The sequence below is a fragment of the Castor canadensis genome, chromosome 3, assembly GCF_047511655.1.
Source record: "Castor canadensis chromosome 3, mCasCan1.hap1v2, whole genome shotgun sequence".
NCBI lineage: Eukaryota > Metazoa > Chordata > Mammalia > Rodentia > Castoridae > Castor > Castor canadensis.
In genome coordinates this window covers 143,322,741-143,349,304 of record NC_133388.1, presented here as the reverse complement: position 1 = coordinate 143,349,304, position 26,564 = coordinate 143,322,741, and the positions used below count along the sequence as shown (strand labels likewise).

At 41.8% G+C, this 26,564-nt stretch overlaps 1 protein-coding gene across 4 annotated transcripts in view; it reads left to right on the top strand.

The window, feature by feature from the left end:
* Znf704 (zinc finger protein 704) overlaps positions 1-26,564 on the top strand; it is a 214,618-nt gene that overhangs the window by 156,156 nt on the left and 31,898 nt on the right. For all 4 annotated transcript variants that reach the window (XM_074068755.1, XM_074068756.1, XM_074068754.1 and 1 more), the window contains 3 exons: positions 5,903-6,006; positions 10,703-10,935; positions 24,584-24,684. In XM_074068755.1, the coding sequence (XP_073924856.1) occupies positions 5,903-6,006; positions 10,703-10,935; positions 24,584-24,684 (438 nt within the window). The remainder of the gene's footprint in view (positions 1-5,902; positions 6,007-10,702; positions 10,936-24,583; positions 24,685-26,564) is intronic.

Here is a 26,564-nt window from a genome sequence, read left to right as displayed (position 1 = left end):
TAGCTGACATTCCAGAGTTTACTGATAGGTCTGTGAGCCTTTGTAAAATAGAAAAATTGTCACCAACACTGGAAAATATCAATTTTGCCTAGATGGGCCAGCATTTTTTAGGGCCAGTACAAAAATATCCACATAGAAATTATTTATTTAATAGCTGAATATTTAAGGAATCGTTTTCCACAAGAGGAACTGAATAAATCACCCAGTCCAGTAAAACAAGAGAGTAAGCAGAGGATAGCTGCAAAGGTTTTTCAGCTACATTCCAGTGCCTCTCCTTGCCACCCCTCAGTGTCTGTCACTAACATTACTTAATGGTACTTCATCCCCAAAACACAGAAAGGGCTAGTAGAGTGGCTCAAGTGATAGAGTACCTGCCTAGCAAGCACACAGTCCTAAATTCAATAGCCCTCTTCCACAAAAAAAAAAAAATTTCTTAAAAATGATCCTTCACTGAAGGTAGATTCAGAAGTCCTGGCCGATACTTCTTATGTGTTAGGATGTTTTTACTCTAATATTTCATCTTGTTTGATCAAAGCCATGGAATACTATTGTGACAGGCAGCTTCTCTTGTCATCTCTATAATCTTAAGAGAAATAGCAGCTAAAATGAAATTGAGAGAGTTAACATTAACCACTTTTGTTATAAGATTCCTTTAGTCAGAAAGTGAAGTTTTTGTGCATAATCAAATAGTTACCGAATCCAGTTTTCCAAACTCATAGTAAAAGCTTTCTTGTAATTCCAAGATTGAGATGAGTTCCATAGCCTTCAGTAAAGTGAAGGCTTTTTCCTTGTTTTAAGATAATCATGTTTTAAAAGTGACTGAACTTGGCTGAGAGTGTAGCTCAGTGGTTCAGCCTTGTCTAGCATGGGCAAAGTCCTGGGTTCAATCCCCAGTACCTCCCCACCAAAGAAAATGTCACTGAACTTGGTCTAGACAACAGATTTCAGTAGTTGCTAAGGAGCTGGATTAGTGCTATTTTAAGGAAGGTGTTATTCATTTTTATTTCATTTGTTAGGCTACAGCACTTTAGTTATAGGTTAATGTCTTTTATAGTGTCTAGGGTGTAAAACAGCTCCTCTTTACCTGGTGGGCTGGCCAGAGAAGACCATGTTTGTATGTATCCTCCAAGCAGAGGGCATTCAGATAGGAAGTGGCTTAAAAGAAGAAAAGGCTTCTCATAGCACCAACAGTAACTGACCTTGTAAACACAGCCACAACTGAATGCTCAGGGCCACACCTGCCGTGCTCACCTGTGCACGAGACCTGGGGGCCTGAGGGCCATGTCCACTAGCACTGCCCACACTCTGCTGATTGCCTCTTTAGGTTAGAGATGATGTCATTCAACAGCCTGCTGCTGCAGTCACCAGGCAGTCAGTTCCTCAGATCTGTTATCAACCCAAGAAACCCATTGTCCACACGACAGCCAGAGCAAGCTTTTTGAAAAGCAAATCTATCTGATGGCATCAACAAACCTTACCCAACTTCTTCCCACCCCAGTCTACTGGGAACACTTTGGTGCCCCCAGGGTCTTGAAGACAAGGAAGAAAACCCTCACAGAACTTGGAAGCTGCCCCTTCCCAGGTACACTGCACACCATGCTCAGTCCTTCTGTCCCTTTCTAAGCCAGCTTTATCCTCTCGCTTCTGCTGCTCAGAAGCTTGTCTACCCCAAGTTAGACCGTGCTCAGGCTTACTTCCAGTCTCAGCCCATTCTCCTGGTTCACTTAGCTATGTCCTCATCTAACCACGCTGCTGCCCCTGGCATTTGTCACCTCTGCAAGTGCATGTGTGTGTTTAAGGTCTGGTTCTTCACTAGCCTGGAGCTTAGTAGGGTAGACTTTTTATTTTTCATAGAGAATATAATTCTCTCGTGCAACCTCTAGCATGTGGCACATGCTCCAAGAGTAAGTATGGAAAGCGTAAATGCACAGGCTTTGACTATTTGTGGACAGTCTAGTCTGGCCAAGACTCAGGAGGTACAGAGTTGTGTCTATGTCATAGCACCAACTTGAAGCCCTCAAGAGGGGCCCAGCACCTGCCCCTCCACATGCTGGTTGCCAGCTCTTGTTGAGGAACTTATAATAACAGTTTTGTCCTTTATGAAAAAATTGCAAACACACACACACACAGGGAAAGTAATAATTACTAGTGCTGGTGCTAAATAAGAAGGGTAAGTAGTCTAGTGCCTCCCCTGTCCGTGGGGTATACGCACTACGGATGTATTCATGAACTTGACGGTCAGCAGCAGCCCCTGGAACTTGGGACTATGGGCAAGGCTCATGCAGGTGCCCATATGTTTTCTTATTTAATCTTCTGAAGAACCTAATTTTATGCTCCTTGTCTCAATGAAGAAACAGAGTTTAAAGAAACTGAGAACTTAAGGAATTTACTGAAAGCCACACTGGTAGTAATGTAGAAAGCAAATTTAAAGTCACGTAACTGAGCTGCACTCTTTGCCATTACTGTTACTGACTCTTCTAGAGAGGTCCAGAACGCATCCCTAGCAGAAGTCAAGGAAGGAGTGTTCTGAGACTGCATAGAATCTGTTGCTTCTTTTGGTCTAATGCTTTGAATGGAGATTTTACTAAGCTGAACAGCCTGCCTTTAATTTTTTTCCTTTCTATTGCATCTTCCTTTTTGACATATTCCTAAAATATAGTTGGTCATCTCTCTCCCAGTTTCACGTATGTTTAATGGCTTTTCTGTGCTTACAAGAGATCACTCAGCCTGACACATGCAGCCCTATGACCTGGTCCAGGCTCTGCCCCTAACCCCATCACCCACCACCCTATCTCCATGTTTCACCCAGGACAGCTATGCAGTCTCTGAGCAAGCCAAGGACTTGCCTGCTATTCTTCCTGGAACTGCTTCTCCCTTCATGAAATCTTATTCATCTGTGGGAGCCAGTGACCATGACTATTATTATTATTTTAAAAATAATTCCACAGATTAAGTTCCATAATACCCAAGTAAGTCTGGAGGAAAGATGAATTGGGAAGGTCTGAGCCTCCAGGAAAATGACTGGCCAGGTTTTCAATAGTAGATTCAAAAGGTTTTTCATCTTCAAAAAGGTAGACTGAAAACTGCAGCTGCCTATATGGCAGCAGCATGCAGCTTGCCCTTTAAAACTGGATAGGTACTCTGCGACAGAATTTTAATAAACAACAGTTAATTTTTTAATTAAACAATTTAATAAACTTCTGTAAACTAAAAAAATAGATTCAAGTTCAGATTTGTAGAGAATATTTAATGTCACCTCTGATATCTTTTTTTTAACCATTCTACATCTACCAGAAGGCCTTTGCAGCGGTTTTCTCAAAGTGTAATAGATTCTACTTTATATATCATCCCTTCATGTTTAATTATAAGGATTTGAATTTGCAGCACCAATTAATCAGTAATTAGATAGTATTGTACCAAAAGAAATTAAACAAAGATAAAAACAACAACACAACTGAGCACCAGGCCATATCATCTGGCAGCATTTCATGAGGTAAGATTAAAATAGTCCCCTAGAGATGTGGGTTAACTGGCTCATTAGCCAAGGATTCCTTTGATTTTGCTGTTAGTGAACCCTAATGCTAGTGGAAAACCCAGAGGAAGTCAAGATACAGTAGCACTATGGTCATACTAGTAATTATTCCTCTTTTCATTCTTTTTCATTTTTCCTTTCATTGGAAATCTGCTTTATGATGCGCAGTTATTTTGAAGTGTAGTGATTTCAGCAATGCATATTTCATAATGATGTGTTCTTTATTGATTTTCATATTTGAAAATCCACATAAACCAGCTTTTGAATTAATTATCAGACCTCTAAAAACAAGTATTCACCTCATAATTTTTTTTAAAGAAAGGATACTAAGTAAATTGAGGAAGAGAAAAAAAGGTCCCTAAACCAAGATATAGAAGAATGTGTAGGCATGAGTGTTTAGCAAATCCTTTTAGGAATAAAGGAGACAGCAAGGGGACCTTCTCCCTGCAGTAATGGCATTTTCCTGTGCCAGGTGCATAGGCCTCTTATCTTGGTTCTTAAACCTTTGTTAACAAGAGAAAACTGACAGTTGGAAAGGGAAGCCAACAACTCCTATAATTCGGTCTTGAGACGTGATGGAAGTACCTGCCTTGGTGTGGCCGATACCAGCATGACAATGGAGCTAGAGAAGCCCCTTTCTCCTTTGAGGCCCCAACTTGTTTCTTCTTCTGTTACTGTGACCACATGGGGGACCTGAGCCAACAAAACACTCAGATTCCACCACGGTGCTTTGCACTGTTTCTCTGCTGCTATTCCAAAGGCTCTGTTTCTGTGGGAAACCGGCATCACATTTACTCCCAACTTTGAAGGCGGGATATGATAGACTGGGACTGCTGCATGATCTTGAGTAGTGTTGGCAAACCAGGGAGTGGGATTTTCTCCCCTTAAGTGCATAACATTGCTTCAGGACTTCCATGGGGAGAATTTCATTGTGCGTGCTCAAGATTGCTTTATAGAAATATTTTTAATTGCCAGCCACTGAAACAAGTAATTTGTCTTTTGATGGAATAGTCTATTGAGAAAAGAGCAAAGGTGCTTTGAGAAGAATTATAAGGTATTTTGAATTGAAAAAGTAAGCTTTGTGAGTAAATTAGCATCATGGTGGACATCAGAAGGCTAAACGGATAATATTTTTAACTACATATAATGAAATTAACTGAGCAGACCCCCCCATAAGGATTTATTTCATTTTTCTTCAATTTAATATTTTCTTTTCCCCACTATGTTGTAAAGCAACACTGTGAAGTTTCTGACTCTAGAGTTCATTGCTTTTACAAATTATACAGCACACCTGTGAACGAAAGCCATATTTGTCAAAGTGACAATTCGTTTGTAGATATGGCTTATTAATCCTTTGTTGTGCTTCTTCGACTGTTCCCTAATTGGAAAATGTTCATCTCTCAGGAGGTGGCATAATTTATTTGATGTCAGTGTACTTCATGAGTTTTTGCCTCTCAGTTTTAACTTCTTTATTGAAATACAGTTAAGCACACTGACTCCAGTCATCATCATCATGGTCTTACTGGCCTTTATTCGGGGCCAACTGGCCAAAAGTAATGAACCAGAGCAACCTCTTCATCTCCATGAACAGTTACCAGTGGGTTTTTGCTTTGGGCAACATACCTATTTTTGTGACCTATTCTTCCTCTAGTAGGGTGTGGAGGAGAAAAAATTAAAAATAACACTCTAGTTTAAAGTCCTGTAATTAGTCTCTCCTCCTGTCTCTCTGATTTCAATAAATGGTGCTAGCTAACACCTGGAGCCATGCTGGATCTCTCCTTTCTATTCATCTCCCCACCCAATGTATCAACCAGTCCCTCCAGGTCCCCTGCCACAGACCCCACCATGGTCCAAGTCACTACTTTCTCTCATGTGGACTCCTGGCAATCATCTTCTAACTGTCCTCCCTCTTCTATCTGCTTTCCCTGAAATCCATTCACCATATGACGGGTATTATTTTGCAAATATTAATCATATTATATCAGTAGACCTGCTTTGAAAGTCTTCCAGTGACTTCCCATCCCACTTAAAATAAATCTGACAACGCTTATGATGGCCCCAGAACCTTGTCTGCTGTCATCATGTATCACTCATGCCTAGAGCAGCGTCTAGCCCATTAGTATACTCAGTAAACAGTTATTAGTTGAACAATGAATGAAGAAATCCTTCTCTTCCTGATATGTGTAACTTTTATTGAATCACTTAACCTCTTGGACTTCAGTTTCCTTATCTATAAAATAAGACTAGCAGAACATTGGATTTTTGTGGGAATAAGTTAAAGAAGTAAATATGTGACAAATTGTGGCACCTTGCTTGGCCCACGATACATGCAGAGTGAGCACAGCTTACAAGCCCCTTCCTGTTTTACAGAAAATCTTCAGAGGAAGTAGACATGGACAAAGTGACAGCAGCAATGGTACTCACCAGCTTGTCAACCAGCCCTTTGGTTCGAAGCCCTCCTGTGCGGCCAAATGGTAAGCCAATGGTATGGGCTTAGGCAAGGGCCCCTTGACACCAAAACTGGGACCTCTCTTTGAGGAGTCTTTTTCTGTCAAGTGAACAGTTAACCTTGAAGCAGGGGAATTGTAGAGAAATGGCTAGCTCAGGGTTCTTTCACATCTCCCCAGAGATCCCACTGCATTTCATCCACCATCCATTCAGCTCACATTTATAGAGTCCCATCACTTGTTTTCTGCCTTTCCATGACACATCTTTGTAGTACCTGGGTTCCTTTTTTCCCAGGTAAATAGAGATTGATCAGTTTTCCCCCAGATAATTTCTATGTGATTGGGGAGGTAGTTGCCTCAATCTTTGACTTACTGAAGATTAAATATTTTTAAATGCATTATCCTTAAATTGAATAAAATTATTTAATCCATTAATCTAATGTATATTTATCAGGTACCATCTAGATTATTTGAATACATCATTAGAAAATAGTGTCCATATTCCCAGGCAGTACACAGTCTCTTTGGGAAAAAAGACTATCAATCATAGCCATATTAATGGCTTCTATTTATTGACCATTTACCATGTGCCAAGTACTATGCTTACTTTACCTCATGTAATTCTCCCAACGACTCTATTATTACTATTTAATAGATAGTAAACTAAGGTGCATATAGATTAATTGGTTTATAAGTGGCAGAGCTAATCATCTAGTCCATATCTTTCTGATTCTGGATGTGACGTATTAATCATGATGTAATACTGCTTCATTAAACTCAGTGTAAGCCAGGATGGTAGATAGAGGGAGGTGAATCAGGAGCTTTACCATCATGGGTCATTTATGCCTAGTTAGGAGTTTGGACTTTATTCTGAGACAGTGAGAGAGCTATTAAAGTCACCCAGGCAGTGGAAAATTAGGATCAGGATCACAGGCCATCACACATGTATGGATGGTTTGAACCTTAGTGGTCATAGTGGGGCTGAATAGGACATAATTGGGAAAGATGAATAATGTAGAATCCACCGGACTTGGTGAGAGAGAGGAGAAAGTGGAGAATGTGTCAAGGCAGTTCGCTTCTTTACCAAGGGACAGGGAACAAAGAAAGAGGAATAGGTTTGAAGAAATAGATGGGGATGCTGAAGAAAATGATTGGTGTTTCAAGCATGTTTAGTAGGCAGAGCCTAGGATCATTTCAGAGGGAAATATATAGTAGAGATTTGAGCAAAGGCTGGACAAGAGATCTGCACTGATGGCACAGAACTGGAAGGCAATTTTAAGCTGTGAGAGTAGATGAGAGTAGATGAGAGAGGTGTAGACATGAGTGCAAAGAGAAGATGGCCAAGGGGAAACAGGTTCAGCCTGCTTGCCATCATGTAAGGGATGGTAGAGGAAAAACTGCCTAAGAAAAGCCTAAGAATTAACCAGAGAGGTAGAGGAAACCCAGAAAAATGTGGATTTATGGAAGCCAAGGGAAGTGCAGGTTTCAAGAGGAAACACCTGAGTTTTCAGAGGGTAGAAAATTCAAAGCAGGGAATTCTGCATCAAGTTTTAAAAGGTCACTGGGCTAGAGATGTGGCTCAAGTGGTAGAGTGCTTGCCTTGGAAGCCTGAGGCCCTGAGTTCAAACTCCAATGCTGCCAAAACAGGAGTAAAGAAAGAAAAAGGACACTGGCAGCTTTAGCAAGGTCATTCACAGACAACTCCCCATGAAAGGAAGTTGATTGCACTCCACCTAACTGTAATGTACTGAGCCCACTGAATGAGACTTGCCAGCAATGGACACCTCTGCAGACCAGCATAGTCAGTGATTGAACTATGGTTCACACACAGTTTAGTTTTCAGCATGAGCTGTTACAATAAATGTGGGACATCCAGTGAGTCCTCTACTCCAAGTGGAAAGAATGATCAATGCTAGGAATTCAAATCAGTATCATGAATCATTTGTGCTCAACAACTGGATTCACTGTGAGCTTGAATGATGCCACCTCACCCCCCTTTACACAGCCCTGGAGGAGGTCAGGTGCCCTCGAGATAAGGCTGCTACTATTGTTCAGTGACTTGACTCTCTAGGGGCCTCTTGGCAAACACAGACCCTGATTTGCTTTTCTCAGCTTGGTAATATGCTAAAGAAGGATCACAGTAAGAGCAAAGCTCAAGGCACCCCGAAAACATATTCCAGGAAAAGGGGGAATCCTTAGAGAAAAAAAGATATATTTTAAATTAATCATTATTTTCACCCTTGGATTCTTTTTTTTTTTATTTGAGTACATTTCTAATGTTCCTTTGTATTTAAAGGTTAGTGTTAAAATAAACCTTTGATCCTTCAATGCAAACTTATGTTAGCACAGTAATAGAGTATTTCAGTATTCATTCATGGCTTAAAAAATACCTACTCAACTAATAACTCCAAATTGATATCTCATTTACTTTGTAACAGGATGCAAATTTTAAATAGAGAGAGCAACTTATGATATTAAAGGCATTAAATTTTTAGGACTACAATATGTTGTTCCAAATTATTGTGTATCAGTGACCTTATAGAAATTTTTATGATCCTTTTCTGGGCCTGACAAGGATTGTTCTGTCAAGAGGTGGGCCATAAAGATGGTGAGAGTCCAACAGTGTCTGTCTGCATCCTTGGCAAATATTTGTTTAAAATAGGGAGATATGGACTTGGAGTAGGTTTAGATGAGGACTCACTGGATGTCCCTACACATTTATTATAACAGCTCATGCTAAAAACTAAACTGTGTGAACGATAGCTCAATCTCACTGACTATGCTGGTCTACAGAGGTGCCCATTGCTTGCAAGTCTCATTCGGTGGGCTCAGTGCATTACAGTTAGTTAGGTGGATGCAATCGGCTTCCTTTCAGGGAGAGTTCTCTGTGAATGTTCTTGCCAAAGCTGCCAGTGACCTAAGAAATACTATGAATCAGTCCTGACTTGTTTCTGAAAAATACATTTCTGTGTTACTTTGTCCTTCTGATAAATAGTGTTCCAAAAGGAAATACCATTCACAAACCAATAAGCAAGTTACCTTTGGCATTGACATGAAGCGATGTAACCACACTGTAATAATAGTTCTCAAAAATAAATTCACTTCCTCATACCCAGTGTGATTACACATTCAGCACCGTGAACTTGATTTTATTGTTACAAGTGTATGCAGGGGCTTATGTATAAGTCACCTGGGTCTGCCAAATGAGGTTTTCACACCAGGTAACATCACGTAAGCCCTTCCACAAGGCTACCGCTGATGGCCTATTGTTCTGAGCCAAGCTTTCTTCTTATAAGACATGGCTCCAGCCTGCTGAGGGTATCAGTCTGTTGCAGGGAGGGGAGGCTAATTTGACTTTGTTGATGTTGGTAAGGTGTGAGCCTGCCCAAATGACAGTTCAATTCTGACAAAACCTGGCTATAATGAAATGGGCAACTTTTCCTACATCAATTTAAAACTTCATTGCCTTCAACTAAACTTTTTGCTTAATATAGTTGAGAAATATACTGGAAATCTCTAATTAGGTAAGGGTAGTCAAGAAATTTCTCCATGAATGCTGTTCTACCATTTATCTTCACTTCATTACTAATTATAATAATATTTTTTAATGAGGCATTTTGGGATTTTTTTCCTTCTTATAATTAGAATAGTTTTAATATATTCACAATGCACACAAATATGAAGAAGAAGTTATCCAGAAAGAAAGTAGAATTTATACAAATGCTAATTAAGATTGGGTATCTTGAAAGGGTGAGCAAACCTTCAGTGATTACAAGACACTCCCCAAGGCATTCTATCTGGGCAAAAAAATCTCTACCTTAGCAAACGTTTCCCTTAGCGCTTTCCACCAGTAGAAAGGTTAAATTGAACACCAATCTTACCAGTAATTATTACCAATAAACTTTTATCTGATCCCAGCCTTGCCAGAAAGAATAGAGGGTGTTCACAGAATACGACCCACGTGCACTGGGGGACAGAGAGCCAACAGCAGACCAGGGCATGGTCCCTGGACCCAGCAGGGTCACTTCCTGGTCATGTGGCAAGTCATTTAACTTGTTCTGTTGCCTCAGGATCCTCCTCTGTAAAATGGGAGTAACCCTTATTCTGAGAGACAGATGCAAGGCTGCCTGACGCTATTTGGATGAGCTTAATAAGATTTAAAAGCATTCACAAAATGTAAGGCACTGTTGTTATAATAAGCAGCTTGGAAATGACTTCAGATATCTATCCAGAAATTACTGTTTCGCTTAGAAGCTTAAATCTTTAACTTCCTATCAATGTATTCTAAGAATCACAGTCCTATGAGTAATGCTTTTTTTAAAAGGTTCGCATTGGGATACGAGGGAAATACTCAGTGTCCAAATAACTTGGGAGATTACTGCAAATAATATTCTTCTCAGAAGTACTTCAGTCAATAAACCCAGACTTTGTGAACAACAAAATCTTTTTTTTTTTCTTGTTTTAATATAGTCTTCCCCAAGGAACTGGTACTGCACAACACAGCCCACATGAGAGAACACTTAGGAAAACCTGTGATGTGGTTAAAGTAACTGAATGTGAATAAACTGTAATAATACGACTTGAGGTGCAGGACAGAACTTGCATGCCCAGCTGTAGCTCGCGTTACTGAGCTGGATGGGATGCGGGTGGCTTCAAGGCCAAAGCAGTCCCTGGGGTCCCCTGGCAGACCCCACCCTGACGCCCTGTGTGTGCGTGTTTGCAGAGGGCCTGAGCGGATCCTGGAAGGAGGGCGGCTGCGCGCCTTCCAGCAGCAGCAGCAGCGGCTACTGGAGCTGGAGCGCCCCCAGCGACCAGTCCAACCCGTCCACACCGTCACCACCACTGTCGGCTGACAGCTTCAAACCCTTCCGCAGCCCGGCGCAGCCAGACGATGGCATTGACGAGGCCGAGGCCAGCAACCTGCTCTTCGACGAGCCCATTCCCAGGAAAAGAAAGGTGGGTGTGCGCTGCGGTTGCCTGGCTCCAATGCGCAATGCGCGGACGACGCACGGGGCTTTGGCATAGAGCAGGTGCCGACTCTCACACGCCTTCAGATGAACAGAGGCGGTGAACGCTCTTCTTTAATAGTCTTCAAAGTTTCAACTATAAGTTGCCTTGATTGAGGCAAATAAAAATGACTAGAATAGTGATGGTTCATGCCCCGTCCAGCGTACATCCTCTGGTTATAAATTGTCAAATCCGAGCCTTACCAGTATTTGAAAGTTAGAAAATGGGACTTACTTAACTTACTTACTCTTTTCGTGGGACTTAATTTTTTCTTATGTAGAATACATTCAGTGTCTTTTTCTTTTTTCTGATTTAATCAGCCCTGAGGGGTTGTTGGGAAGAATAGTTTGTGTATCATCTCTTTGCAACGTATATGAAATATACATGAAAGCTGAAATACAAACGTAGGTAACATACTTTTGTACGGAAAATCATGTATTTGCTAACCACAAGTGAAAAGGAGATGTAATTAACGGTTTAATAAGTTAATTGATTACGTTGTTATTTAGTCCTCATAGCAGTTCTTTACAGTAAGTGTCATACGGAAATTGAGGATCGGGGACATTATGCTTTAAACTGGCTCCTATCAGTGAGCCAGAGCCACCATGTAAACTCATATTCCTCTCGTTTTCCTCACATACATTTGATTTATTATCCTCACAGTTTTATGAAAGCATTTCTATTTCATAATATACAGCAACATTACTGCTAAATCTAGAAAAGTCATTGTTTTTAAGAATCATTAGGTAAATATGAAACTGTGATTTTATATATTAGTTCTTTAATCTTGTGTTGGTAGCATCATTACTAATGACTGTTTGCAAACAAAACTCCAAGGCAAAGCCTTGAAGACTGCAGTGCAGCCTCGTTTTCTCCCCTGCGTCATCTCAGAGAGGAAAACAGAGAGGGCATTTGGTTCACCCCCCACCCACCCTTCCTTCCAGCATCTCGTAGCTTCAGTCAGTTTGTGTAACAGTGGAAGTGGTACAGGTGCTTTCTCTGAGTATGTCCATGGGATTAAGGCCCTTCCCTCGCCCCTCCCCCAAAGAAGAAGACAGTAGTGTAGTGTCCTGTTCTTCCCAGAGGCAACGGCCTGAAGAGTTGCTATTTCACACCAGTCCCTCATGCTGGGGACTTGAGTTGTTCTGGCATCCTGTGGCTGTCCAGCAGTCATGTAGAGAGCTGGCACTTGCAATAGTGGGTACCTGTAGGCAGGATAATAGTGTGGACCGAAGTCTTGTCCATTGCTTCATGCCACCCAGGTGTCTCTCCAGGGTTATCTGAGTGTGTAGCCCTGACTCATCAGTGTGACCCAGACTTGTGGCAAGTACTCACAACACAGAGAACCCCCAGTGCTTTCAATTTTAAATTTCTAAAGTGGCTACTGAGCCAAGATTCATACTCTTGCATTGAATCATGTTGCATTGGTCAGGTTCACATTGAAGGTCTACGGGCTTCAGCTAAGTTAGGGAAGAGTCAAGCCATCAAAGGAAAAGAAGAAAGCTTCATTACCAAAGGACACATATTGAAGGCCCAGGGCCTATCTACTCCATGAGTTGCTAGATAACAGGTGTGAATGAACAGGGTAGGACTGTATTTATGACTGCTTCCTCCGTTGGACTTTCCCTTTCCCCAGGGTCATACCACTAGGGTAAAGCTCATAGCCGCTACTTTTTAACACATGGATCTTATGTAAGTAAAGTTAGTGCCTTGGCCTTTTGAATTTACAATTACCTTGAATAGTAAAACTAACAAGTAAGATTGTTACTAATTTTTTATTTAGTGACCCAGTATTTATTGACCACCCATCAAGCAAAATGCCTAATGTCCCAAGAACAAGTTATATCCCCTTCCATAGTTGTTGAGAGGTGAGGGGGTAGAGATTGCTGTAGAGAAAGGCAGTAATAGTTGTGAGTGATAAATGCTGTCTTCAAATGTAATACAGTTACTTTAGAGCTTTTCACGTCACATTTCCAAAAGTCAATTTCCCTGAATAGACAATATGATCTAACTGGTGGAACTTTCTAGATTCATCTTTTCCCTATCCATTTTCTTAGCTTCATAATTCCCATTTGAAACCATGGTCAATCATAATAGTCACATGTCCCGAGAGACAGTTTGAGAACTTTCTAGCTCAGATTATTCTAAACTTCAAGTCTTTAGCCACCAGTGGATTGTGAATCAATTTAGTGAGTCGTGAACAGCACTCTTTAATTTTAGGACAAAATAGAATGCACTACACATAAGGCTAAGTATTGTCTCCTGATGTTTTCATTTAGTTGTGTACTTACATGTGACTGTATACTCTGCAAAGTTCATTTCTTATTTCTTAATGCAGAAGCCCCTGTTCAATGTTATAAGGAGATAATATGATGTGTGGTTAATTAAGGTGCCCTGACCAGAAATCAAAGGATCCCCATTCTAAACTCAGCTCTACTACCCCATGAACCTAAGAAACCCTTTCACCCCTCTGATTATCAGATGCTTCATCTGCAGAACAGGCAAATGGGGTTATCACACCTCTCTTGGACAGCCGTGAAAATTAAATGTGATCACACATGCTGGAATGTGGGAACATTTTAACAAATGTTTTAGCACCTCTAAACAAAGCTGGAGAGAGCATTCCTAGATCTGAGAGTGACTTCTGGTTATGGAAACTGTCCAGTCGTCTGTCCCATCCCTTCTCTTCTCCCACCTTGTTCCCTAAGTACCACTTCTGAGGGAGATCCATGCTCCACTTATGAAAAGAAGTTAAAAGTGAAAGGCACACTGGATGGATAAGGCCTTACCTCTTACCATGAGTAGTGAGGAAAGAAATATGTTCTGATAGTCACTATATTTGCATGTTTATAGTTTACCAAGTGCTTTTAAATGCAGCATTTCATTTAATCTTCCCCAAATCTTTGGTATATCCTTATTACCATTTTGCAAAGGGAGCTCATTGAGACTGTGAATTGCCCAAGGTTGTGTAGCTTACAATGTTGCAGAAATAAATTTAACTTAGCTGAAATAATAAAGAAGACACTCTTAAGGCAAATAATTAAAAAAATTACACTTCCCTCTGCCAACAAAGGAGAGTAACATGGAAGGACAATAGACACAGCTACAACCAACGTTACATGGCAGGGAAGGAATCAGGGTAGAGAAGGTTCAGAAAGAAATTGAGGACAGAGAGAAAACTCAGGCTGCCTGCGAGAACCCTGAGACCAAGTTAAGTGAAAAATGCATAAAGGGAAATGCAAGACTCCTCTCCCTGGCTACACAAGTCATACAGCTATCTTTTTCAGGGCCAGTTCTATCAGATTTTTCCTTTGGGATTTTAGAAAACCTGATAAACTTCCACACTCAGAGAAAACCCCAGCCTTATGAACCAAGCCTTATGAACCAGTGTTCTGGGACTTATGAGAGGTGCAGTTCCCATAATGACCACAAGGTGATGCAGTGACCCTAAATAAAGACTGCCATCTGGGGAGAAAAACTCTTTGGAAGACCAAGAGTGAACCATCAATTCCACAAGACTCCTACAAACCAGAAGTACTACTAAGTACTTATGCACTCCTTTCCATGCAACGTTCCTGATTCTGTACATTCTGAAATTGGTATGTCAACACCAGTATCTCAACCTCAGTTTCCTCATCTGTAAAATGTGAGTAATGGAGGGGCCATAGTAGAACAATAAAATAATGCTATGCTTGCTTTTTACCCATGTGACAACTGACTGAATGGGAAATCTGAGAAGCCTGGGAATGGAAAAAAGGAAGTACTTACCTCTCTCCTCCATCCTGATCCCACATTGATTGAACTAATGCCATTGTGGCTCAGGGTGACTCTGAGCCCCTCTGCCACCCTGCGCTCCTTTGGAGTTGATCTGAAAGCCCCACACACACACACAATGCACTGAGTGAGGGTAGCAATGAAAGTGACTGAAATGGAGCTATACAGGGAAACCTGGCTCAGTACTGAGTTTCAGAGCATCAGCAGTACCTCAAAGGCAGTGACTAAATCCCAGCCTTCATCAAGTTATCTGGAGCAAGAACAAGTTTATCTGTGTTTTGGGGAGACTCTCAACTCGAGTAGAAAGTGCTGAGCTAACACATGGTGCTCAGTGAACAGTAATTGTTTGCAGCACTCCTGCACTTTCAGTCTTTCAGAACCAAAAAGCAATGAATCACTTTAAATTGTGAATGACTCTGCTTTGAAAAGAAGACAAAGCCCTCACAAATAAGAATGCTGCCAGGAATTAACTTTCTGCTGTTAATTCCTAACACACTAATTTTGAACTGAGTGCCTCCTGCAAGGAGGGGCTCAAGAGATAGAACCCCTGTTAGGATGGCTGGGCAGGGCGGAGCTAGGGAAAGCAGCTGGGGTCATCTGCTGGGATTTCACTGGGATAACGCAGCCTGATTGGCCTGGGGAAAGAAGCATGGGTAAAGAATGAGATCTGGGCAATTTAATAGCAGGATCTTAGAATAACCAGCCATGTAGTCTATAGAATGGGGCACTGGAGTTCCAAGGACTTTAGACATCATCTAGTGCAGTCTCAAACTTTCCGCATTAGAGGACCACTCAGTCTTGACTAGAAATGAACAGGTGTCTCCAAAGGTGAATCCATTGATTAGAAGATACAGAATGATTGGGGATTGCATTTAATTCAGGAATCTATGAGACAGAAAGTATTTTAAATCAATTGTAGGTTCAGCTTTCAGAAAGTAAAACGAACCCACCTTTGGTATGCAGTTCAGTACGTTTTGACTAATGTCTCTACTTGAGTAACCACTACTCTGATGAAGTCCAGATCGCTTATGCATCATGGGAGTCAAGTGCACCCCTGTACCCCTGACAGGCCACCACTGGTCTGATTTCCTCACTGTCGATTCTCCTTGGCTATTGTAGAACTTCAAGTAAATGGAATCACACATTTATTTTCAGGTACAAAATACCAAGTGTTTGCAATGGGAACTCTCATTCATTGCTAGTGGATGTGTAAAATGGTATAACTACTTTGTAAAACAGTTTGGCAGGTTCTTACAAAGTTAAATATGCATTTACCATATGACCCAGCAATTCCACTCTTGGGTATATATTTACCTAAGAGATAAGAAAACACATGTCCCCAAAAAGACTTGTAGACAAATGTTCATAGCAGCTTTATTCATTATCACCCCAAACTGGAAACAACCCAAGTGTCCATCAGTAGGCAAATGGGTAAGCACACTCTAGCAGATTCATACTGCAGAGTACCACTCTACAATAAAAGGAAAAACTGCTGATATTCAAAACAGTGAATGAATTTCAAAAACATTATGCTGTCAGGAAAGAAGCCAAACACAAGAATCCATTCTGTGTTACTCCACTTACAGAGATCTTTTTTGTTATTTTTTTAATTTGCTCATCACCACAGCATCTATAAACAGTGAATTTGGACGGCAGATGTCTACTTTGTGCATGGTATATGCTTGAGTTCACATATTACTTTACATTATCCTCACACACCATGAAAGTCCAAACTGCTACTCTCATTTAGGCCTTTCGAAAGTCCACAGGGTGAGGTGACATGTATAAGACTGCTTCCGCAATCAGAGGAAAAACTGGAACCCCGACCAGCTACTAGGTAGTCACTAGTTTTTAAAAACAGAAGTTTACTTCTCAGTCTTTAAGCACTTGCTAAGGGTCTGAGTGGACCTCTTGACCATGAAAAACACTGGAACCTCCATCAAGGGGATGGATTCCCATGAGATATGCTAAGCTGTGTGTGTAATGTGGCAAACTCGCCTGCATGAGATAATTGGACCCTCCCCATCCCTCAGAAACTCTGGTCTACTCTGGAGAAACTTGGGCCTATAACTGTCCACCTCCACCCCTTTCCCTTTATACACACATAGCACCCTCTCAGTCACATACTTTGAAATATACCTGAAGACATCAGTTGCCTCAGAAGAGGTAACATGATACCAACCCCAGGCTGCTGCTGTGGTGATGTGATGCTTATATAACTTCTGAACTGTAAGTTTAATTGTACTTAATCCTAAGCATGCGATACACTACTTCAAAATCAAATCGCTCACATTATTGGAACTAAATGTGACGTTTGGCGGTCATCTTGTCAGGCCTGTGTATCAGTCTGGATTCTGTCAAGAAAATGGAAGCTACTCCAAGCAAAGCAATTTGAAAGTAGGATTGAGAGCTGGGTGTAGTGATGATACCTGTAACCTCGGTACTTCTGAGGCTCAGGAGGCTCTCCAGTTGTTCCAGACCCAGCCAGGTCTATGCAGCAATTAATGAAAAAAATTTTTTAAAAGATTGAAGCTTGAAAATGGAAAGGCAAGCAGAGGAACCCTCAGAGCCAGCCTGAAAGCTGCTACAAGGTAAAGAATCTCTAGGAAGTTCTCCACAACTGTTGTAGCCCATACCACCAAACTAAAGAGCTTGTCTGGAAGCTTCTGTGCATCTCCCTGGGGCATATTTGAGCCTCCATTGGTCTACTTGCAATTGCTCAAAATCGTGGGGTGCTGTGAATGTTAAGTCAGCGGGTGGAAGTTCCTAGCTTAGGAAATTGTGGCTCCTAGTCAACAGTGGCCTCCCTCTACCCCTCCTGTGTCCCCACAGCCGCTTTGTATGAAGAGATCCACTCTGTTGGACTTGACATCAGCTGACATTGATGATGGCATTCAGCAGAAGTGCTTTCCACTGGGGGTAAATTTTCAGCTGTTGCTCTGTGTGTTTGCGGACATTCCAGCTTTGTGGGCATCTGTGAGAATCATGAGAAGAGGCCAGGCTTGAGCACAGATGGCCGTTCATTCTTGGCCACTGCAACTCTGCCAGCAGCTTTGCTTGGTTTGGCTTCCTTAGGCGAGCTTGGACCTGTGCAGCAATCTGGGTGTTGTTTATTTAGCTATTTTTCATGTTTTCCTCCTCCCATGGCTCTCTTTCCTTCAGTGTAACAGCAAATAGTCTGTTTTTGGACAAGGATTAGTTTCAGCTGGATGTAGCGAAGGGACTTTGAAAACTACCACTTAAAGGTAGTGGCCCTTGATGTGAGAACACCCTTGGACTATGTAGAAAAAAAAGCCACCCAGTTGCATGAAAGTTGAGATGATCCTGCAGGCATGTTTCTTTTCTCCAAAATTAGTCAAGTGATATTAGTCAAGTCCATATTTCTTAAGGAAACAACTTTTTAAAATTAAAAATAGGATAATTATTAAATTTGGAAATTAACATGAAAGATACCCTTCCCCAGTTATTTCCATATTTTTGTTTCATTATCTATCCTATCCCTCTCCCACCCAATGGTGTTACTCATGTTTTATAACCTGCTGTCCCCCTGTTAATCAAATCCTGGAGGAGAGCAGTTGAGACACTCAGAGGAGTCCTCAGGAGAGCTTAAAAAAAGAGACATTTACAAAGGTATAGACAGAGTGGGGGCAAGTCAGTAGGAAGTGGTACAGTACCCCAAGGGCTAAAAAACAGTGAAAGCCATTACCAGCCCTAAGCCTAAAGAAGCAAGTAAGGAGCAAGGGGTTCCAGAATCCAGAGAATTACCAGAACTCTGGAAAGCCAGCTGTAGGAGAGGTCACCCAACAGAAGTGGCAGCTTTTTGAACGGCCACTTTGAAATGTAAAAAATCATTTACATTTTTTTACACAGCTTTTTGAAATGTAAAAAATCATTTAAAAGGTGAATTTCACAAAATTCTTAATTAAAGTGTCACAAATGTAGTTCATCTCTGCAAGCCCCAAAACACAACTTTCCCGAGATTGAACACAACAGATACCTAATGAGCCGGGTGCTGTGTTAAGCCCTGAGATAGAGACTAGGGCAAGAAGTCAGATTCTTACTCACAAAGAGCTAACCATGCTGACACACTTGCCTGTCCTCACATGCCTCTTGACAACTCAGCTAAAGAAGAAAATGAAGGAGGAGGCAACCCTCAGCAAGATTCTTCATATTCATAACATACTTTTCTTTACGTCTTTGGAACCCAAAGGGGTGTGTGTGAGGGGCGATATAGACAACTGTAGCTGCTACTTACACGAATTCCAAGGGACTTAAAGAGGAGGGCTTAAGGAATTTCATCCATTGGGAACAGAATACCACTTAACTTTGTTATGTTTGGGGACTCTGAAATGTCTAAGGAAAGGAGTTATACCAGTAACATTCATTTTCTATAATCAGAACCAAGCTTTCCTGCTTATCAGTTTTAAAAAGATAAATGTCTGTCATATTGCAAAGATAAGCAACAAGCAGTCTTATAAATAATGATTGTTCTAGTACAAAACTACCACGGTGAATGCCTTTTTCTAAAACAATCAGCAATTTAAGGCCTTAAAAACTCCTATAATGTGGAAGGAATTTGGCTGAATAGTTTGCATAAAACTATTTTATTAATCACAAAAGTCTTGGTCTGGCTGACTAATTTTTTTTTTCTTTTTGGTAGTACTGGGGTTTGAACTCTGGGTCTCACACTTGCTAGGCAGGCGCTCTACCACTTGAGCCACTCCACCAGCCCCTGTCTAATTGGTAAGACCAAGTCACACAGGATAAGTCTCATAACTTTGAAATTTTGTTTCCCACTGCGACTGTGGAAACAATATGTCTTGCTTGTTTCTTTCTCACTGTCTTAAGGTTGTCTCAGCTTTGAGTCTGCTTCCTACGTCACTGAGATATCACAAGCACCCACATATGGCCTTCTTTTCTCCTGCACCAAATCAGCAAACTGATTGCATCTATGGTCTGTTTCCCTTACTTTCCCCAAGGAGAACTGCCCTGTCTCATCCAAGGCAGCCCTTCCTCCTGTGTCAGAGGTACCAGAACTTACCTCCTCATCTTCTTCAGAGCTTATCCTGGAGTTACTCCAACGCCTCTACCTCTAATGCACCCTCAATTTCTCCTCGTGTTTACAGTCATCCCCATCTACATAAAAAACTCGCATTAGTATCCATCATCGTTTCAGACTCTCCCTTAACTGCTCATAGATGAGCAAAACTTCCTGAAATGTGTGGCACCTACTCTCTCCATTGCCTTAAACCCATTCCATGCTAGTCTGACATCCATCCCCACCCTCTGCGAAAGCTGTTGCTGTGTGACCACTTGTGGCCTCCATATGCAGAATCCAAGGGACACTTCCCAGTTCTTGTTCAATGCTGTTGGTCACATCTTCCTTTCTGAGGCATTTTCTTATGTTTGTGCTTTTAATGTCACACTGTCCTGATTGCTCCTCTCTCTTACTGCTGCATTTTAGTCTCCAGCCTGGAACATCAGATACAGCAGTGTCCTGGACATGCCATCATCTCTAGCTGCACTGTTCCCTAGGTGATCTCAGCCAGACCCAAATGATAAATGTTTCTTGAGCTTCTGACTCCAAATTTCTATGCCTGCCTCTCACTTCCCTGAGTTCCAGGCTTATATATTCAGTTTCCTACTTCTTACCTTCTTTGGATATATAATAGAAATCTCAAGATTAACATTTTCAAAACAGAACCACAATTCACCCAGTCATTCAAACCTAAAGCGTGACATCATCTTTAGTATCACCACTTTGATCATGACTCACATTCAACCCAACATTAAGATCAGTCTCCAAAATCTATCTTGAATGAGTCCTCCATTCTTCGTCCTCAGGACCCTGTAGGCTCTAACCACCCCCCTTAACTATGATAGCACCCATACTAGTAAACTTACTTTCTCCTGCTCCCCAAACAAACTCATATTTTTTTTTCTTTTTTGGCAATACTGGGCTTTGAACTCAGGGCTTCACACTCACTAGGCAGGCACTCCACCACTGGATCCACACCTCCAGCTCTAAGACTAATTTTTTTCATCTAAATTATATAGTGTCACTCTCCTCTTTCAGTAATTTTTCTTCAGAATAAAATTGAAATTCCTTACCTTCTCCTTCAAGGCCCTACATGATCTGGCCCTGCCTGACTCTCCAACTTACCTCAAAAAAATTGCCCCACCCCCAACTTGAATATGGCTCAAGTGGTAGAGCACCTGGCTAGCAAGCATGAGGCCCTGAGTTCAAGCCCCAGTGCTGCCAAAAAAATTGTTTTTTTAATTTTTAATTGCCCCCTTCCCCACCTCACTCTAAAAACTCAGTCCTTCTTTCTCACCTCCCTCCACACACTCACCCACCATAGGACAAGCTGTTTTTGTCTTCATGCTTTCAGCATGGCTGATTCTTTTTCCAGCCAGTTCCAGTCCAAGTTCAAAAATCATCTGCTAGAGGCCTTAGACATGGTTGTCATATATTAAAATATATCCCCACAAGAATTTTATTCCAGGGCAGCATCCTTTCTTGCATGCTCTCTGTCCCCAGCACTTGGAATATTCCTTGCCAAGCAGGTACTTAGTTCAATAAATGAAAGACTGTCATCAGCAAAAAGCTTATGAATGAATCAAAAATTGTTTTCATCTATCATGACTTCATATGCAGGCAGATATTTGAAATATCAGGTACCTATAATTTGGTTTGAGTCATTAATTCCCTTAAATGGGAGATATTTTCTATAGTAGAGCACCATTTGAAAAAATGGGCAAGAGCCAAGTTACATGCTTTAAATAAAAAATACCAAGAAGAATTCGTTTTGTGAACTTCAGAAGATTTAAATTGCTCCTTTTGGCTCCAGTTGTAGTCCATGTATTTCAACCCATGGCCTGAGAGAATCAGGGAGCCAGAAACTTATGAAATGTCTGCTTAGAATGGGTACAGATTCCTAGGGTTCCTGTAAAGTCTTCTAAATTGTCTCATGTCCTCCCTTCAGCTCATGTCCTTCCTTCAGCTTCAGCTCTGGCTCCTGTAACTCCAGCTCTTCCACTCAACACTACACATAGCAGGGGCCTCACTGAGCTGATAGGGATGTGCAGGAGCTACTTAGGGAGCAACAAACTTGCTGTGCTTGTGAACACTGGTTGCCCAGGAAGAGTCACTGAGACATATCAAGCCACCGGGTTCATGACACCCATAAGGACACCGGTGCCTTCCGTTGTCACAAATCTGATGTAACAGACTATAGCAACATGCTGCTGTGTTTTGTCCTTTGGCCTCTGCTTGCCAGGCTAAAAGCTACTGTTCTCCAACACATAGACATGCTTCAGTTCTGGAAGCTTCCAAACACTTTTTCTATCTAGAGACCTAGAGAGTCTTCACTGGGGTTGGGCATCTCGGTCAGTCGTGTAGATGCTCGTTCCGTCTTCTAAACACATGAATGAGGAGCATGGTGCTGGGAACTGTGTGCCATATGTGATGGCAGAAATCATAGCACATATGTAAACAAAGCTACATCAATTCCCTCAGTTCAGACAAGGGTTCACTGCTGTGTTTGTGAGTCAAGGCAGCCTTACTATCAGAACAACGCATTTCCAAACCCCAGGAGCTCAACTCAATAAAGGTTTATTTCTCATATTACAGTCCAACCAGGTCAGTGGGAGTAGTGAAGGGGGCAGTGTCTCTGCCCCCACACAGCCCTCCAGGGACCCAAGTTCCTTTCTTCTAGTGTAAGGGTTCTTCACCTGGTGGTTGCAGATCGCCAAAGAGGTGTGCAGAATTCAGAGGGAATTTAGGAACCTGAATAGGGGAATGTGTGTCCTTATTATCCTCTTAACTATAACACTTCCTGCAATTATGATTGAAGGCAGCAAACCATAATATTAGCACTACCTGTGACTTTAATACCAATAGAAATCATAGGCATCACATTACAAACTTAGTAAATATCATAAAATATCACTTATACTTAGCACTCCCCTGAAATTTTGGTTATTATTAGACCCACTTCAAGATCTTGTTATTTAACCTGTTATTACCATATCACAAAATATTTCTGACACTTACAATTGTATTCCAGTATACTTGCTTTTCTTTGTAATTCTGTGAGAGAGATGGTTCTGGTTTTTTGTTTGCATTGTTTTTCTTTTGGTTTTTTTGTTTTTTTGAGGTACTAGGGATTGAACTCAGGGCTTTGCACTTCTCAGCAGGTGCTGTACCACTTGAGCCATGCCTCCAGTCCTTTTTTCTCTGGTTATTTTAGAGATAGGATCTCATTTTTTGCCCAGGTCAGCCTGAACTCAATCCTCTGCCCAAGAATCTCCATGGTTAGGCTTCCCATGGTTGCAGGAAGCCTGGGATGACTGGCAAGCACCACTAGGTCCAGATTTTTTTCTGTTGAGATGGAGCCTCACAAACCTCCTTGCTCTAGATTTGTAGTCCTCCCAATGTCATTCTCTCAAGTAGCTAGGATTACAGGATGAGCCACTGGTGCCTGGCTTTCTTCTGTTTTGCTTTTTGAGGGTCTGGAGATTGAATCCAGGGCCTCATGAAGGGTGGGCAAGCACTCTTCTACTAAGACATAAATTAAAGCCCATAATTTACTTTAACATTAAAAATCAGTATTCTGAAAAGGAGCTCAAGGTTTCACCTGACTGCCAAAGCAGCTCATAGCAAACAAAGGATAAAGAACCCATGATCTGGAGATTCTGCTGTCCCCTCAATCCTTGGGTGTCCTTGGCAGCACAGCAGGTGGGAGTAGCATTGGGATGTAGTTTAGGGGTGAAGCTTGGAAAGAATGTGCATCACGTTCCAATAGTCCTAATTTAGTCACATGACCCATCTTGATTGCAACAAAGGTTGAAAAATGAGATCAAGCTATGTGCATTCAAGAAAAAGAAGCCTAGCAAGCATGAGGCCCTAAGGCCCTAAGTTCAAACTCCCATAGTGCTCCAAGGCCCTCCCCAAAAGAAAGAGACTTGGTAAACACATGGAAGTGTCTGTCCCCATGTCCTTTTCCTGTAAAATTCATTCCAGGATGAATATAGTTCAGTGGTAGAGTGCTTATCTAGCATGTACAAGGACCTGGGTTCAGTCCCCAGCCCTGCAAAAAAAAGAAAGAAATCCATTCCGGGAAGCAAAATCCTAATGCTATCGTAATAGCTTCTCTTACTCCTGCTGGTATTCTTCTGATTCACTTCCTTGACCTCATTAAATTCTCATAATAAGCTTATGCGACAGGCACCGTTATTCTTCCTACTTTATAAATAAAGCACTCAGGACTTGAGAAGTAAGTCCAAAATAGTGCCCTCACTGTGCCAGACTGTTTCTGGAAAACATTGAGACTCTCGTTGAAGAACGTGGAGTCATGTGCTGGTGGGAAGGCTGGGTTCAGGAGCCAGACTTTCTGGATTTGTTTTCTACCTCTGACTATAGCTAGTTTATTGGCTGGGCAGTTTTCACTGAAGTTCTCTGTGCCTCTATAAAGTAGGGATTAATAATAGCTTCTCTGTTTTAGGATTAAGTAGGATAAACACTTCAGCTCGTACCTGGCGTCTTGTAAGTGCTCGGTGAATGTTAGCCACTGTTGTGACCCAAATTCATGGGCATGATCTGAAGTGTCCTAGCCGAGCTCATTGCTCACGAAGGATGTGAGCAAATGTCTGAGGGCACCAAGCTGCTCAACAGCTCGGGAAGTCCTGGAACGGTATGCTGAGTTACAGTCAAGAGCACGGGGAGGATTACTCTTCTAATGAAGGAAAAAATAGGTTGCGATGACAGAAAGTGAATAGCGATGGGTTAGTTTTCATTACGTTGTTTCTCTCCTCTTTGTAGAACTCCATGAAGGTGATGTTCAAATGCCTCTGGAAAAACTGTGGCAAGGTGCTCAGCACTGCTGCAGGCATCCAAAAGCACATCCGGACCGTTCACCTCGGGTAAGGCAGTCCTCCATCTAGAGCTTCAGGTAGCCTCAGTCAGTTTGGCCTCCACCCCCATACTCAGAGATCATGGGCCACACTGTGCCTTTTAAGTTCTAGACACTGGACTGGCTTGCTCTTCCATCTCTCCAAAGAGGCAGCCACTGCTGATAGTATGGCAGTATATCCCAGGGCAGACAACAAAGACTGAATGCTGTAAAGCCTCCCTGGTTTATTCTCATTAGGCAAGTGCCTGCTCCGAGTCCCTTTTCTCTCAAATGACTTGTAATGTCAGCTGGGCATGTGTGAGTGTCAAAGATAAAATGTGTGTGAGAGATACTTACAAAATACAAAACACTAGAACTGTAGTTCTTAATCTGGGAGCTGTGGTTGCACTTCAAGGGGTCTTTGGGCCTCCTAAAATTGTCTATAAAATGAAATGTGCATTTATTTTTCCAGTGGAGAGTCGTGAATATGACTTTGAGGCTCAAAGGCATATATCATCGTAGAGGGTTTAAGAATCACTATGCCAGTCTGCTGGTGGTACTCTTCTGATGATGCCCAGTGTTCTGACTCCACCTTTCTATTGCTCAAATAGAATTGATTTGTACAATTGATACTTTTCCTCCTAGTGTATAAAGATAACAATGGAGTTTTGGGAGCCACAGCAGTTAGAATCCATAGCAGGTGGGCAGTGGCAGGTCAGCTGTCTCCTGCTTTGGTTGTGAGTCTTTTTGGTCAGGTCATCCAGGACTTAAGACAGGACCCTGAGAAACCCTAAGTTCTTACCAGTGTGCATAGGCAAACCCAAACTCATGACCAAGCCTACATGGTTGGACAAGGAAGATGAGTGTAAAAAGATAAACACAGCAGTCACTTTGCCCAGCAAGGAATACATTTAGGAAGTGCATCATCCATGAAAAGTAGTACATGCAGAGAAGGAAAATCTGTTCTAAGATGTTATGCCAATCCATGAGGATCAGCTCCATCAATGACCACAGGGAAAAATAGAGACATGCCTCCCTAACTCTTCAGGCTGATACTTGGAGAACCATCTGAACCTTCTAGAGCAGGACACCCAGAAGGTCACTAAGCCTTGGGGATGAGGCCCAGGCTGGCTTTAGCTTCCCCAGTTCTACATGAACGTCCAAGAAATGCCACACTAAAATATTACTGTGCAAAACACCCTCACTCCTCTCCACAAAGCCTTCGAGGAAGGAAATCCTGTAGTGTGTCCCCTCAAATCTCACTATCAAAACAATTCACAACATAAACAGCTTAGAGTAAGCTAAAAGCTTAGAAAAAACTTCCCAAAGCTATAGCCAGCAGGTAGAGTATTTGTTTTCAAGCCTGTCTGCTCGGAAAATTGAATCCTATTCAGTCTTACTCAAAAGCGCAGGCTATGTGTATATGTATTTATAGACCATGAGTGGTATCACAGGATTTTCCTCTGAGCTCCCGGAGTGCACGCAACAGTAGGTGGCATTCAAAATGCAGCCACTTTATTTGCTTTCCTAGGGTCCCCTTTTTACTGATGTGCTATGAGAATCGCCTTGGCAAATTGTGGTTCACAGCCCCGCCAACCACTGTCCAGGAAGAAACTTGGGTTTGCAGGACTCCAAGGCCAATCTGTGAAGTCCAGGAAGACTGGAGCCATACTCAAGTGGTAGAGTGCCTGCCTAGCAAGCATGAGGCCCTAAATTCAAACTCCAGTACCACCACCACAAAAAAAAAAAAAAAAGAAGAAGAAGAAACAGTCCAGAGTCTGAGCTCTCTCACGCACTGGGAGAGAACACTGCTCTTACCTTAATCCATGAGCTCAGTTTCACAACTGTAGAAAATGGGACATTTTAAAAGAGTATTGGCTGTGTGTGGGTGTAGAGAGGGAGAATGTCAAA